The sequence below is a fragment of the Centruroides sculpturatus genome, unplaced genomic scaffold, assembly GCF_000671375.1.
Source record: "Centruroides sculpturatus isolate CEXI.00-Female unplaced genomic scaffold, Cexi_2.0 scaffold329, whole genome shotgun sequence".
Classification (NCBI taxonomy): Eukaryota; Metazoa; Arthropoda; class Arachnida; order Scorpiones; family Buthidae; genus Centruroides; species Centruroides sculpturatus.
The window spans coordinates 365,714-382,314 of NW_019384479.1; the positions used below are offsets into that span (position 1 = coordinate 365,714).

The 16,601-nt window shown below is 29.2% G+C and overlaps 2 protein-coding genes across 5 annotated transcripts in view; both read left to right on the forward strand.

Annotated features, from left to right (window-relative positions):
* The window catches only part of LOC111621405 (glutamate-gated chloride channel-like), a 133,903-nt gene extending 130,829 nt beyond the window's left edge, over nt 1-3,074 (forward strand). For 3 of the 4 annotated variants that reach the window (XM_023363521.1, XM_023363519.1, XM_023363520.1), the window contains exons 8-9: nt 223-644; nt 1,276-3,074. In XM_023363521.1, the coding sequence (XP_023219289.1) occupies nt 223-644; nt 1,276-1,506 (653 nt within the window). In that variant the 3' untranslated portion in view covers nt 1,507-3,074. The remainder of the gene's footprint in view (nt 1-222; nt 645-1,275) is intronic. The other variant, XM_023363522.1, reaches the window with a different exon arrangement.
* Nucleotides 3,075-8,532: 5,458 nt separating this feature from the next.
* On the forward strand, nt 8,533-9,529 carry LOC111621397 (putative eggshell protein). The gene is made up of 3 exons (XM_023363503.1): nt 8,533-8,620; nt 8,707-9,380; nt 9,462-9,529. Exons 1-2 carry the CDS (start codon nt 8,615-8,617, stop codon nt 9,367-9,369), a joined length of 669 nt encoding a protein of 222 aa, XP_023219271.1. The 5' UTR covers nt 8,533-8,614; the 3' UTR covers nt 9,370-9,380; nt 9,462-9,529.
* The last annotated feature ends 7,072 nt before the right edge of the window (nt 9,530-16,601 follow it).

The window sequence follows — 16,601 nt, forward strand, 5'->3', positions numbered from 1 at the left end:
ATTAAAAAAATGTATTTTACACTGAATATATTACATCACTCCGGATCTAAAAGTCAGTTTTTTTATATTATTCAATTTTATTTGTTGCAATTATAAAAAATATCACAGCAGAAAAAAGGTTTTCTAAATCATATATTTAGAAGGGCTTCTCTTCTGAACAATTTATCTTCGATGCAGATTTTTAACTGATGAACTGATGATACAATGATCACTTTTTTCCAGGTGAATATAGTTGTCTCAAGGTGGATCTCCTGTTCAAAAGGGAGTTTAGCTACTATTTAATACAGATCTACATACCTTGTTGCATGTTAGTTATTGTGTCATGGGTGTCCTTCTGGCTGGATCAGAACGCCATTCCGGCTCGGGTGTCGTTGGGAGTCACCACCTTGCTTACCATGGCGACACAGACTTCCGGAATAAATGCGTCACTTCCACCAGTATCATACACCAAAGCAATAGATGTCTGGACGGGCGTCTGTTTAACGTTTGTCTTTGGAGCGCTGCTTGAATTTGCGTTAGTAAATTACGCATCTCGCAGCGACGCACATCGACAAAACCAGAAACAACAGAGGAAACAGTGGGAGTTAGAACACGCAGCATTAGAAGCCGATCACTTAGAGGATGGTGGAACAACATTCGCTATGGTGAGTTCTTCTATCACACGTGTATTTATGTATAGTTGAGTCACTTTAAGAATTTGCTTTATTTACTTTTTGCATATAATATTTTAAATCTTCGAGAGATTTATTATAAGCATTGTAAATTAAAGTAAGATCCTAAGATTATAATTCTTTAAAAAAAATCTTTTGAATAATTGTAAAACTTTTTCACCTTTCTAATCTTCTCAAAATAGCATTTTTTAAGTCTCTTTTACTATTATTTTTCGACATATTACACAAATATTTCACTATATTTTTTTAATTTTTAGGGCATTTTAAAATGTTTCATTCTATAAGTTAATTTAAGAAAGAATCAATTTAATTGCATGAATTCTTCCAATACTTTTCAATTACTTCCTTCAAAACTTTGATATTTTATAAATTTTAGAATAAGTAATTAATTATATAAATTTTAATCGAAGGAGTCCATATTTTAGTATGATATAAAGCACTTTGTAACCTGTCAATAAAGAAAATTTAAGCCTGTAACAATTATTGACAATATCTTCAATTACTTGCACTTTACGTGAAGTGGCTCAACTATATCACTTAATTTATCACATTTGATAAATAACTGTGAAAGGATTTTTCACTAAGTTGCCTTGTTTTTCCTCAGAAGCCGTTGGTACATCATCACGGTGATATACATTCAGAGAAGGTGCGACAATGTGAAGTTCATATGCAATCTCCAAAGGTGAACCTGTGTAAAGCATGGCTTTCCAAGTTCCCCTCTCGATCCAAACGGATTGATGTCATATCTCGTATCTTCTTTCCTCTAATGTTTGCCCTGTTCAATCTCGTCTATTGGACAACGTACCTTTTCCGAGAGGATCGGGACCAAGAATAGAATAAAACATACACCAAAAAAACAAAAGAAAAAAATAAACCAGATTAACTACTACTTGTGTATCAAGCTGCTGGATGTATGACGTCATATAACCTCGCCCCCGTCTACTACAGAATTCGAAAATACACTAAACATGGACAGAACCGGAAAATTCCGGATGAAAAACAAAATAGTTAGTGGAACTAAGGAAAAATACAAAGAATCTCCCGTTTTGAACTCCAATGTACAGTTATTGTTTAGAAATTTAGCAAGATTTTCCCCCTTTGTAGGCTTATCAGTACGTCATGCCTTACGTCATGTAAACGTAAAAAAAAAACGAAAGTATATATACAATATATACATATATATCAAAGTGCAAAATCATATTTGCTCATGTTTCTGGAGTAGTTTGCATTGGGAATGATGAAGCTTTGCGCCTTTGTGATCTAATCCGAAAAAATTACATTTGGAATACATCAAATATCTTAAAAAAATCGTTTGATATTCTAGTTTCTTTAGTTGTTATTACAATCGAAGGAGTCCAAAAATGTGCCAAACTGTGCTCAATCATGTTATTCCTTCCTTTTTTATAATTCACTGTGAAACTGTATACAAAAAAAAAGGAAACAAAAATTGGCTAAAGCCGAATCATTCCCAATAGACAAAATTGAGAGTTTCTGAGAAAAACTTTTCCCTCGCCTCATTAAATGCCAAAGGTTAAATGCCAAATTGATATTTTCGATTTACAGCACTAAAAAAAAAACTTAAAAAAAAGAGGGTTGAGTTTTTCTGATTGTGTTTTTGTTTTTATTTTCAAACCATAGAAACTCTACTACTCCAAAAGGGGCTTTGTGTAGTCATGTAGTATAGCATCCTCCGGGCCACAGGAAGGCCTCGATGACGTGGAGGGACACAGGCCATGTTTCCATTCCGATTAATTTTTCTCCTTTCTCTTTTCATTGGCAATACTGAGGAGTTGTGCTCCAACTCATCTTTAACATCATTCTAAGCAGCTGTGCTGATCGTTGTGTGACCCTGTCTCTAAAAAAAATACCTTTAAAAAAATAATAATAATAAAATAATAATAATAATAATAATAATCAAAGATCTGCGTGGGCATCACCGGAAGCTGCTTCTAAGAACCGGAATAGACACTACACGACCCACAATTTAGTATTACTTTTTTCAAGTGAGGTTTCTTGTGTTTTACACTAAAGAATGTGCTACTCATCTGCCTTGCTCATATGAAGAGGTCAAGCGTTTTATTCTGATCGTGTCAGACTTTCCCCCAAATCTTCCCTGAAGTGGAAGGTGGTCATAACTTTATAAATTTATTATTAATTTTCGCGCGCGGGTTTGCTACTATTTGCCACCACCTTAAGAAACCACAGAATATATATATTTGCTTCATTTAATTTCCTATATTTTTTCGGTTCGCTTCTCCAGTAATTACCCCCCCTTCCTTGTCCGTTTTGACAAATGCTGTACATGAAATTCGACGAAATTTCATGTTTTTTTATATACAAAGTAGTCGGCTTCCAACCGATGCGCCTTGTACGTTGTTTATTAAAATAGAAAAATAAATAAAAGAGAAAATAATCCCTCATTTTCGTTGTTTTTTTTGCCGGAAAAAAGGCAAAAAAAATTATCTAATATTTAAAAAAACAACAACAACAACAACAACAACAACATAAGTATATCCCAATTTAAAAAAAAATAAATAAAACAACCTTATTTCTAAGTAGGTAGAGATAGAAAAAAAAATGTTGTTATTTCAAGTTATATACAATATGTAAAAAAATTTCACTAGATAAGAGGTTATTATATATAAATGTGAATGAAAATGTAAAGTTGAGAATAGACAACGTCCCGCTGAAGACAAAAGTTCCCAGAATAGAAGTTTAGAATGGAACGCGATATTGTTAGAATTGAATTTAAAAAAAAAAAATATATATATATTATATTATATGAATANATTATATTATATTATATTATTAATAATAATATTAATAATTGTTAAAATTCGTTTTTTCTTTCGTTAAAAAAATTTTTAAGAATTTATCTAATGTTATTTTTACCTTTTTTAAAAAGGAAAATAAAGGGGGTATACATCAGTGGAGACATTAGCTCTGTGAGATTATATATATACAACAGTTCTGTGATATTTAAGATAAAAAAAAATAAAAAATAATAATAATACCATAACAAAAATTTAGTAAACGCGTATCAGTATACTTTGTCTGCTTGACAATCTACAATGTACAAAGGACAGTAAAGACAGTAAATAAATAAATAAAAAAAAATACAACAATAAAAGTATAATAATTGATTTTCTTCCCGTTCTTCATTCTATTATACATATATACATACATGTAATATAGATTCTTTTAGAAACGAACGGCATTTATTTTTCTCTTTCCAAATTCTTAAAAAAAAAAACGAAGTATTTAGTGGGTTAGTTACGTCATCTTATTAGGCCATTTTACATAAAGGATTGTGGGTTTTTTTTTAGTAGGATCTGTGTGAAGATCCTTAGATATGATTAGAAGGCATAAGAATCGGGCCACTAGTTCTATGCAATACATAATCCGTCGTATAAATGCAAGCGGTTGCCCTACAACTGTTTTTTATTATAGATGATATACATTTTCCATGTTATCCCTGTATAGTCGTTTATGTACACTGCGCATCGTGTTTGAAGCAGGACTGCTCGCTTGTTTAAAGAAAAGTTTATATGTATTCATATTCTAAAAAAGCAAAAAATTATATAAATATATAAATATATATATATATATATATATAAACCTCTGCAAATAATTCAGTTTCCGGTTCTGTTGGGATGGCATTCCCGGTATGATTAATGGCGACCTGCATCGCTACGCCGCGCGATTATCAGCCGAAAATAATGGATTGTCGATCCTGCCGCCTTTACCTGATACAAACGGATCGCCAGTGGTAGTCCGTCTATCCGTCACACTTCGCGACATTATCACGAGTTAGGTAATGTCCGCAGGTCACGTATCCATATTTAAATCGGCAAAAAAAAATATATTATATATAAAAAAATATAAAAAAAAATACAAAACTTTTCTCTTCTACGACTATCTCTATCTCTTTTCTCTCTCTATCTCTATCTCTCTTTCGAATTTCTTTCTAGTGTTAGGTATGTCCGATATGTGTTAAAGTCATCATTCGTGTGGCGCGAGTATTATGCGGAATTGTGGGCCATCATGATCACTGGCGATTCATAGACTTGTTAACCATTATCGGACACTCGTTGCATATGTATGTGCTAGCTTTTACTCTCCCTGTGACACACCGTGGTGTATATGTGTGTGTCACGTGTGTCTCGCTTGTGTCGTCTTAGACTAGACACACGTGTCACAGATGGAACTTGCAGTTCTGGATTCGGGTACCAGAACACAAGTTCCCCACCTTCGCTCGATTTATCCCTCATATATAAAAAAGAAAAAAATAAGTCAATTGTAGTCTCATGGTGACGAAATATCACATTTTTTTTTCTTTTTTTGAAACACGAAGCTCAAACTTGCGTAAGAACGGCAAGTGTGTTTAAAAATTACGCTCAAAGTTTCTTAAAAAAATAAACAGTTGCTATTTCGTCGCTCATGATCCGTCTCGTCTCTGTAAACATCACTCAACCGATATACGTATTGTGAATAATGAAAATAAACCTCTCTGTATTATAACCCTTTCAAAACCAAAAAAAAAGAAGAAGAAATGCTCTTAGCATAACCCACAGTCTTTATAAAAAAAAAATAAAAAATAAATAAAATCAGCATCAACATTTTTAAAAGAAAACACACATCTCTTCGCTTAACTCCTTTACGTTGTGATTGACGCTAGGATGAGTCTCCATTGTGTATTCCCCACCCCTCCAAAAAAATACAAAAAAAAAAAAATGGTTTTTAGTCCCTCATGCTTGAGATTTGTGCATAGCACTCATGCCATGGCTTTACTTATGGGCACCTGTATAAAAACAAAAGAAAAAAAAACTGAAACATTTGTAGTTTATGTTGCTTGTTATGTCACATTTATCACGTAGTAGAAATTTTTGAATAACAAAAAGTATGATATATATAAAAAAAAAACAACAAAAAAAAGTAATGTTAAATGTGTAATTTGTTAATTTTGAATCCCAAATCCCTTAAAAGGTGTAGTTGGAATCTGTCTTCAGCGGGACGGGTTGTTTACAAAGACACAATTGGTGCAGATTATGTACAGTTACTTATGTAATAAAGTTGGAAGACTGTTTGTGGAATTATTTTGTCTTTTTTTGAGTAATTTTTTTATTAATTTAAAAAAAAAACTGGATAATAATAAATGATTATTTCTCTTATCAAATCCAATTATTTATATATATCAATATATATATATATATTTATACATTAAGAGATTGCTTACAGTCTCTATTAATATAACCTTATAATAAATTTATCAATAGAACAATATATCAAACACTTAGTTCTACTATAATAACAATAACATTTGAAGTGTACAAAATTACATGAATTTAACTATTATTCAATTATTATATTATATATATTTATGTATATATCAAGACAACATTTCAAATACTAATCTGTATTAAAAAAAAATGGATCCAACTTCAAAAAATTTGGAAGAAATTCGGTTTTTAATAACGATGATAATTAACAAAATAACGTTATTTAAAATTCATTATTATTTAAGTAGATTTAATAATAATTACTTGATTATTTCTCTTTACATCATTAAATACATGTAAATTTAATGATAATAATTAAAAAAGAGAGTATTTTTTTATTTTTTTTTAGAATAATAAACGAAAATATTGGTGAAAATTATCCACGATTCTTCTTCTATAATTTTTTTTCGTTAAGTAAATATTAATATAAATAATTTTTTTTAATTTATTACCTCGGAAATTTTTATATTTAATAAGTGAATAATATTTTCTCTTCCAGTTCTTTTATATATCAAAGTTTGAAAATGAAATTTGGATTTTTGTCGTTCTTCTAGATTATAAGGCATTGGATCAATCAAATATCAGGCCTTAAGACAAAAAACAAACACAAGATGCTTTTATAAGAATTTTTTTTTAAACTTTAGTAAATTAAATTTAACACTGTGTATCTTTAATAATATTTTATAAACGAAAAAGACGAAACAAAAAAAAAATTTTATTTTTTATTATTGTATGGGGAAAATATAGAAGGAGGAAAAAAAACATTAAGTTATATTAGAAAANGTGAATTTACACTTCTAATATTAGAAAATTATAATAATGTAAGTAGGAATATAATTGCATTCGTTATCTGTAAAAAAAATTACAATTTAAGAAACTCTTTACTTATAACACTTCATAATGTCATAAGATAGATTTAATCAATACGTAGTCTATACAGTACTAACCTGAAATATTCGTATAGAAATTTATGGTTTAAGAAACCAAATATATAACCAAATGAGGATAAAATAAGAAAATATTCTTATCTTTCCTCACATATGCTAGACAAACAATATCTGAATACAGAAGAGATTTTTAACCACATCTATTTGTAGTCATTCCACAAAAATCTTCCAATAGATAACAGACTACCATAAAACCCGCAAAATCTGGCTACATAAAGTAAAAAAGAGATAATAATATTTTTCACATGACGTTTATTAAGATTATATACTGCAAATTAGCTTTATACAATCCTTTTTTTTTTATTATTTCTGGTGTGACTTTACTTGTGAAATATGTTTTGTGCCTTTTATTTTTTTTCTTTTGTTTAATTTTTTTTAAAGTCTTCTGTACTTCTAAAAATTACGTATTAAGAAAATTTCATCGACTTAATCCAAAGTTTAAGAGCCAAAGTTGTAAAAAAAGGTATTAAAAACATATCTAACACTAATCTCTTTTATTAAACAAAAATAAAATAATTTTATCTTCATACGCTTCTGAGTTTCGTAGTTTAGGTATTTTTTATCTTAGGAGCATACATTTATATTGCTTTTAAAATTTCGATTTTATTTCAAAAAATACATAAAATTTTTAAAAAATTTTTTATAGTTTCTCTTCTATAATAAATGTATAAATAATATAAAAATATTTATACATTTATTGTGCGAATACATAAAGAAAAATAACGCACTAATTTAGTATCAATTATATCTGTAATATAACGTATTGTTAAAAGTTTTCTATATTACTATTTTATATTATAAAAAAATATATACTGGGCTGAACTAAGAAAACTATAGTTCAATTGTTATATAATATAATTTACATACTAATAGAACTTGACTTAGAACAAGTAAACTAAATCTTGGATACATATCTAACTATGATAGTCGACGTGTAAATTGAATAAGTATATAAATACACGAAATTTTAAATTTATAGTAAACAATATAAATTAAACATTACCAGCTTCTCAAGAGAATCTAGTGATAAATATTACTAATGAAATTATTGACTCTTTTATTAAAGGAGATCCGGATAATAAGTTTTGCCTAAAGGGCGAAATCTCCTTGATCCGGTATTGAATTTTACAAGTTATAAATAAATAAATAAGAAAATTTCTACTAATTACAATTCAGTTTTTTTCTTTTTTAAGAGAAAATATTTAATTATTTTAGTTAAGAATTTCTGAAGAAATTTTCATAACGAATTTATGAAGTAAAAATGGTTTTCATCTAATTAGTTAAGATGAAAGGACAAAGTGAGCAATTAGTATGACATAACGACAATTTTGTTAAATTATTTTTGTTGGAGAAATTCAAAAGTATCTTAATACAGTTGAATTGTTAATCATGTTATTTTGAAAAAAAATAAAAAATTAAAAAACTCTGTAAAACGTGAACGTNAATAGAACGAAAAGAAACCCAATTCATAAGGCTATAGGTCAGAAGAATAGTCCACACCACCCATACGTGGAATGTGGTTGACTCGAAAATCCAAATAAGTTACCTATGTGGTCCAATAAGGTGACCCGGCACCAATAGGCCTACTTCAAGGTTATAAAGTAGTTTTCTACATTTTCATTTGCGTTTTTCATCATCTGACACTACGTATATATAGGGACCCGTGTCATACCGAAAGCATATTCATCGATCACTTCCAATTTGAAGCAGTTGAAGCATGAAGGTAGGAAAACATTAAGTCAATATGGCACTTAAGGATTACTTAGTTATATATAATGGGTTCTACATCAAATTATTTCGTTTATACAGGTACTAGCAATCTTTATTGTAGCCCTTGTGGCTGCAGCATGGGCTGAAGAGGAAGCCAAAAAGACCGAAGAAGTTGTTGAAGTAGCCGAATCTAGATACTACGACGATTACGATGGATACGGAAGTTACGGAAGAGGTTACGGACACCGTGCCCGATACGGACGTGGTTACGATGACTACGGCTATGGAAAATACGGAGATTCCGGACGTTACGGAGACCGTGGATACGGTGCCTACGGCGGACACAAATATGGCCTCTACAAAGGACACGACCGTTACGGAGGACACAGCGGTGCCCACGATCGTTACAGGGATATAGATGCCTACGGTCGTAACAAGGGAGCCGGTTACGAAAGAGCCTACGCTTACGACAAGCAAGCAGCTTACAGGGATCACGCTGGAGACCGTGGCCATTACGGTGGTTACTACGGAGATCACGGAAGACTCGGACACCACAGCCGTGGCCATTACGGAAAATTCGGACACGACCGTTATGGTGGTTACGACAAATACGGTAGCTCCGGTTACGGCAGACGTGGTTACGATCACGGAGATTATGGCAAACACGGATACGACTATGGCAACCACGGTTACGGATACCGCCCACACGGTTATTATGGTACTCGTTATGGTGGTTATTACGGACCTAAGGACTACTACTAAACAATAAAAAAGTACGGGCTTAATTCTATATTTATACTTTCACTATCCAAATTATGACTTTCATTAATGAAATTTTTTATCTTGTTTTTCAGGGTCATCTTCCCATACAGCGTCATCTGCTTCTTGATGTTGTAAATTAATTTATTCAAAATAAATTATTTATTTATTTATGTGAATAATTTTCAAAAATAGAATTTAATAAATTTATAAATTATTTTTTTAAAAAATAATCACCTCGTGTCTGTTATTTTTAAATCACACGAAATATAAACACGCGAAAAAAATTTAAAATTCTTGTTGATTTATTTATTTATTATTTTTAATCAACAATATTTAATCAGTTTAATCAAAATTTGCGAAGTGATTTTTAAAACTACTTTAAATAAAGTTATAAAGTTTTAAAATACGATATAAATAAATATAATATTGATTTCATTCTTAATATTTTCGGTTTTAATGCAAAAAAAGTCTCGAAAAATTAGGAGAAAAATTTTTTCTAATTTAATATTTCTGAAAGATTCATATAAGAAACTCAAATTTTTAAAACTAAATAGTAGTTTCATGAATAAAGATGCATTAAAACTCTTTTTACAATATAATTCGATAAATATAGTCACATGCGAATTATTTATTGAATTCAAAAGTAGAAATATTAATAAGGTTAATTAAATATTACGTTTACACTATTAGAAACAATACGTAAAATTTACTGTATAAAAATGCAGTGTGTTTATATATATAATATATACTGTATTATAATAAATAAATAAATATATATATATATATTTAATTCATTAAGACAGAAAATAAAAATAAACAGTTGCTATGTAAATTAATATTTAAAAATTATTATTAAATATTTTAATTTTGTAACTGTTTAATGATAAATTAGATAAACGAAGATCCTTCCACTAGATTCCAGCTGGAATCTGAAAGCAAATCCTTCCTGCAAGCCAATGAACAATCTCTCTCCGGATATTTAAACCACGTCACTGTGACCTACCAATAGGATTACGGCCCAGCATCCGGATCGAATCCGATCGGGTCGAAAAATTCTAGGAATTTTTCGGGGAGTGGTTCGTCCGGATGTATCGGACCATTCCTTCACCATCCGGCCGTCTAATTGTGGACACGGAACCTATAATGGTCTTGCTAAAAAGGCCCTCTTAGTGTCCACAGAGTGGAAAGAGTTTTAAAAAAAAAGCAGTTATTTGTTTCTTGCAAAATTCTTAAAACTACACATTTGTGTTGGAGTTATATTTTGTGACATTAATAATAATTATTATTCGTTTCGGCAGATACCCAAATATAGGAATTCACGGTACCGGTACGCTGTTTTTTCTCTTTCGTTTGCGGACAATTGTCTATCTTGTTACATAACAAAATGCAAGCCACAGAAGAAGAATGAGGATGCCAAAAAATTTATACATGGCCTGGGCTTTACCTCTATATTTATATTTAAAAAAAGTAACAACTAATGCATGGCAGCAATTGTTTACTTGAAGATATATAAGCTTTTAAAATGAATCGGGATTCTAAATGGATAATTCCCTGAGATTCTTCAAAAATACCGAGAAAATCATTTTGAAAATGTACGCAACGCGCTATCTCAATTTATTTTTTATTTTTCAATTTCTTTGTATTAAAAAGCTACCATAATAGACCAAGACTTGCTACTATTCTCCCAGTCAAGAATAACAAGCATAAGTTTTCGAAGGCCTACCAGAAGATTTGCTGATCCTTCAAGTAGGCCTCATGTCTAATCTATGGTTAAAATTCGTATGTTTCATAATACTTTATACAAATTCAATAATCGGCTTATTTCCTTACATCTAAATAAAATATTCTAAATGTTTTAAGGAATTTTCTTCCGATTTTTAGTATTTTAAAACTAAAGTTTCTCTCTTTTATTGGGTTGTAATTCCATGGTGTTTGATAAATCCTACTTGTATTTCTGGAAAATGTCATGGATTTCAATTATATTAGAAGAGAGTCTCTTACTAAAAAAAATATATTTTGGAAACATTAATACATTTATAGAATATATCATAGCTTTATTGTAGAGTATTGAATACAATTAATTAATAGGTAATTTCAATTTCTATTCTCCAATTGTTTACTGAAATTTAATTGACAGTTTATCACTAAGTGAAATTATTTTTCCGTTTTAACGTATTACTAAGTGAATCGTTTATTGGTATTCAATATTATAAATGGATTCGGAAATCTTCGTAAAATTACTTATTTAGATCTTTAATACGAAAATGACAAAATTATTATATTTCTAGAAAAGAAAGATGCTTGATTATTTTACTGATAACAAAGAAAAGCAAATTGTTAGCTGAAAAAAATTTAATTATCATAAAAAAAATTATTTTTTCCTCCATTATTTAATTCGGCAAGTTATTTTTGATTAATATCTACAGATAAAAACTGTAAGATTATTAATCTTCAATACGTATAAAATTCTAAGTATATTTCATAGAAAAAAATTAAATAAATAAATAAAAATTCAATTATAAAATAACGGAAATTTTGTTCCGTGACAAAATGAATACATATTTGATCACGAATAAGTAATATTATTAAAGAAGTAGACGGGAAAAATATATACAAATACATATATAAATTCGCAGTAATGTATATCTACTGGAAAATTTTTCCTTTAAATCCGTTTATTAATTTAGGAAGAGGGAGAGAAAAAAAAATCGAGTTTACCTTTAATAATCCTTTTAAGAGAAAAATGCAAAACGAGCTTTTAAAAAACAGAATAATTTAGAATTTCCATATAATAAAAATTATTATTCGCATCAATCTCTCTTTCCACTTTCTAATCGAACATGAATCATTTATAAGATTGGTAAAATTCATGATCCACCAATAATAAAGAAAGATTTAATATTAGGGATTTTTTTCTCCCTCTAAATATATATGAAAGGAAAAAAAATAAAAGATAAGAGTAGAAAATCCTCTCAGAACTATTACTAAAGATACAAAAATGCAATTTGAAGACTTAATTTCTAATGAGTTTTGCTTTATGCATTTGGATATCTTTATGAGTAATCCTTTGTTTTTATTCGTGTGTGCAGGAACCATAAATGATTGCTTGACTAAACAAATTTTAATATATTAGATGGGAATAAATTGTCGTTCTAACTTAATTCTTTTCTTATAAAAGAGAATTTAAAAGAAGAGAATGAAACAATAAATAAATAGAGGACAAAATTATATCGAATCTCTCTCTCTTTACTGATTGATATTATTTGTTAAAATATTATTATTGATTGGAATGTATTGGTTTTTATTTCTAACTGTTATAATAATATCTAGGGATTTTTTGGAGTTTGTAGAGATTATAGGAGATTTTTAGGGATTTTTAGAGATTACTGAAAGTTCCGAAAGATACTCGCTGAATATGGGACTTTATTGAGAAGTTTGAAGATTAGGAAGGATTTTAAAAGATTTGAAAGTAATGTAGGGATTTTGAGGGAAATTCTTCTAAATTTTGTGAATATATCCAGTCTGTAAATGTTTAACTTTCTAGAGAAATTTCGATCAACTTTTAGAAAATTATAAATTAAATATTAAAAGAAAAAATATGTTATATTTTTATACATTGGAAGTAAAACATGTTAAGTATTAACAATTTAAAATTGAATTTAGAAACTTTATTTCATGTTTTTACTTTATAATAATTTTTATTAAATAACACAAATAAAATTTTAAAAAAAGAAATTAAAATGAATATAATAATATAATAAAAAACAAAATAAAAAATTTTTAACATTTAGCTTAAAATATTAGTCATGCTTTTCAATTTTGACCTTTATTTGACATTTTTAAATGATATTTTTAAAACTATAAAAATAAATAAATATATATATATATATTTAATTCATTAAGACAGAAAATAAAAATAAACAGTTGCTATGTAAATTAATATTTAAAAATTATTATTAAATATTTTAATTTTGTAACTGTTTAATGATAAATTAGATAAACGAAGATCCTTCCACTAGATTCCAGCTGGAATCTGAAAGCAAATCCTTCCTGCAAGCCAATGAACAATCTCTCTCCGGATATTTAAACCACGTCACTGTGACCTACCAATAGGATTACGGCCCAGCATCCGGATCGAATCCGATCGGGTCGAAAAATTCTAGGAATTTTTCGGGGAGTGGTTCGTCCGGATGTATCGGACCATTCCTTCACCATCCGGCCGCCTAATTGTGGACACGGAACCTATAATGGTCTTGCTAAAAAGGCCCTCTTAGTGTCCACAGAGTGGAAAGAGTTTTAAAAAAAAAGCAGTTATTTGTTTCTTGCAAAATTCTTAAAACTACACATTTGTGTTGGAGTTATATTTTGTGACATTAATAATAATTATTATTCGTTTCGGCAGATACCCAAATATAGGAATTCACGGTACCGGTACGCTGTTTTTTCTCTTTCGTTTGCGGACAATTGTCTATCTTGTTACATAACAAAATGCAAGCCACAGAAGAATGAGGATGCCAAAAAATTTATACATGGCCTGGGCTTTACCTCTATATTTATATTAAAAAAAGTAACAACTAATGCATGGCAGCAATTGTTTACTTGAAGATATATAAGCTTTTAAAATGAATCGGGATTCTAAATGGATAATTCCCTGAGATTCTTCAAAAATACCGAGAAAATCATTTTGAAAATGTACGCAACGCGCTATCTCAATTTATTTTTTATTTTTCAATTTCTTTGTATTAAAAAGCTACCATAATAGACCAAGACTTGCTACTATTCTCCCAGTCAAGAATAACAAGCATAAGTTTTCGAAGGCCTACCAGAAGATTTGCTGATCCTTCAAGTAGGCCTCATGTCTAATCTATGGTTAAAATTCGTATGTTTCATAATACTTTATACAAATTCAATAATCGGCTTATTTCCTTACATCTAAATAAAATATTCTAAATGTTTTAAGGAATTTTCTTCCGATTTTTAGTATTTTAAAACTAAAGTTTCTCTCTTTTATTGGGTTGTAATTCCATGGTGTTTGATAAATCCTACTTGTATTTCTGGAAAATGCCATGGATTTCAATTATATTAGAAGAGAGTCTCTTACTAAAAAAAATATATTTTGGAAACATTAATACATTTATAGAATATATCATAGCTTTATTGTAGAGTATTGAATACAATTAATTAATAGGTAATTTCAATTTCTATTCTCCAATTGTTTACTGAAATTTAATTGACAGTTTATCACTAAGTGAAATTATTTTTCCGTTTTAACGTATTACTAAGTGAATCGTTTATTGGTATTCAATATTATAAATGGATTCGGAAATCTTCGTAAAATTACTTATTTAGATCTTTAATACGAAAATGACAAAATTATTATATTTCTAGAAAAGAAAGATGCTTGATTATTTTACTGATAACAAAGAAAAGCAAATTGTTAGCTGAAAAAAATTTAATTATCATAAAAAAAATTATTTTTTCCTCCATTATTTAATTCGGCAAGTTATTTTTGATTAATATCTACAGATAAAAACTGTAAGATTATTAATCTTCAATACGTGGGATTGGAAATTCGGAGATTTACCTACAATAGGATTATCTAAAGAACAAGATTTAAGAATAGATAGCTTTTTAAGAATTACTAACATCAAAAGATTATTTTATCAATCTTATCTTTCAAAGTTTTATGATGAGTTAACGACTAATATTCCATTTACCAAGACTTTTGTAATATTTTTTTTGATTTATATATAAATCGTATATGATTATTCGATGAAAGACTGAACATCATTGATTTTCATAATGCGGTATGAAATCTGAAACAATAAAGATGATTTCAAGAAACTTCTACAGTATTGTTGCATCTCGAAAGAGAATTTTTCGACTGGTAAAAGAGTCAACCACAAACAATTTTTATGACCCAGCTGTTTGATTTAATGCATACCAATAAAGGCAAGAGATATCGCTCTTCGACTTAACGTTGGAATTCTAAATATTTTTCAGAAAAATAAAAATAAATTATAAAAAAATGACCAAACACCTTTTATTAAAATTACTCAAATATTCATCTTATTATATAGACTTTTCAAATTAGTAAAATATAATATAAAACCTTTAAGAAGTTTGAACTAAATATATTAATTTATTACATCAATTAAAATAAATACACGTATTATTTTGTATTCTATAATTCTGATTGATAATTTTCAAGCTATCTAATCTGCATAATATGAAAATCATTTCAAAGTTTTTTTTTTATTTCCGATATTTACTTTAAATTAGTTATTTTGTTTAATAATTGAATCAGAAAATAATGTTAAATTAAGCAAATTTTCATGCTTCAGCACAACTTCAAAAATAGTCTTTTCTATATATGAATATGATTAAATGAACTCTCTTATTTTTGTCTCTATTGTGATTAAAAAAAGCACTAAAAGTTTAGTGTCGTTTTAATCATACCCAGTACTAAGATTACCTCTAATCTACCCATCGTGGCACTAGAAGTACCTTTAATCTACCCATCGTGGCACTTGGAGTACCTTTAATCTACCCATCGTGGCACTAGGAGTACCTTTAATCTACCCATCGNGTTAGACAATTGGACCGGATTCCATGCAATCAGATAGATAAAACTCGGCCATATTTTCTCTGTGAATGAATCGCCTTGGGACTTCGTGAGTTAAAAGTTGATAGGTAAGCTTATTTTAAAGTACAGTCTTACAATGATCCACAACAGAGATACAACTCAGTAGTATTTTACGGTGGTTTTTGACAGAACTATCAAAACCTTTCTCGGGATTGTTGCCTTTTTTCGACGAACAAACCCATATTTTGGATTTGGTGACACTCTGAGTTCCTTTAATCTACCCATTATGGTGGCACTAAGAGTGCCATTTTAATTATACTCATCGTGGGGTTCGTCCAGGCGCACAATGGTACGATCGGTTGGCGAGGAATGAGGTCCAATATATAAGGGACTTACCATCCATGATAAATTCCTGAGGTTACTCACCGGAATTGAATCCGAGATTTCCCATTGCGTTAACCACCTTGGCCATCCAGCCTTCAAATATCTAATGAATTCAACGATATTTAAACATTATACGAGTGAAATCAGTAATAATTATCCGTGGCAACATTAGTTCTGACGAAAGCAAGAATTCAATTCAACCAATGTTATTAAACGAGAATGCATAGGATGATTGAATTATGGAAAATTCCGATAGAATTTC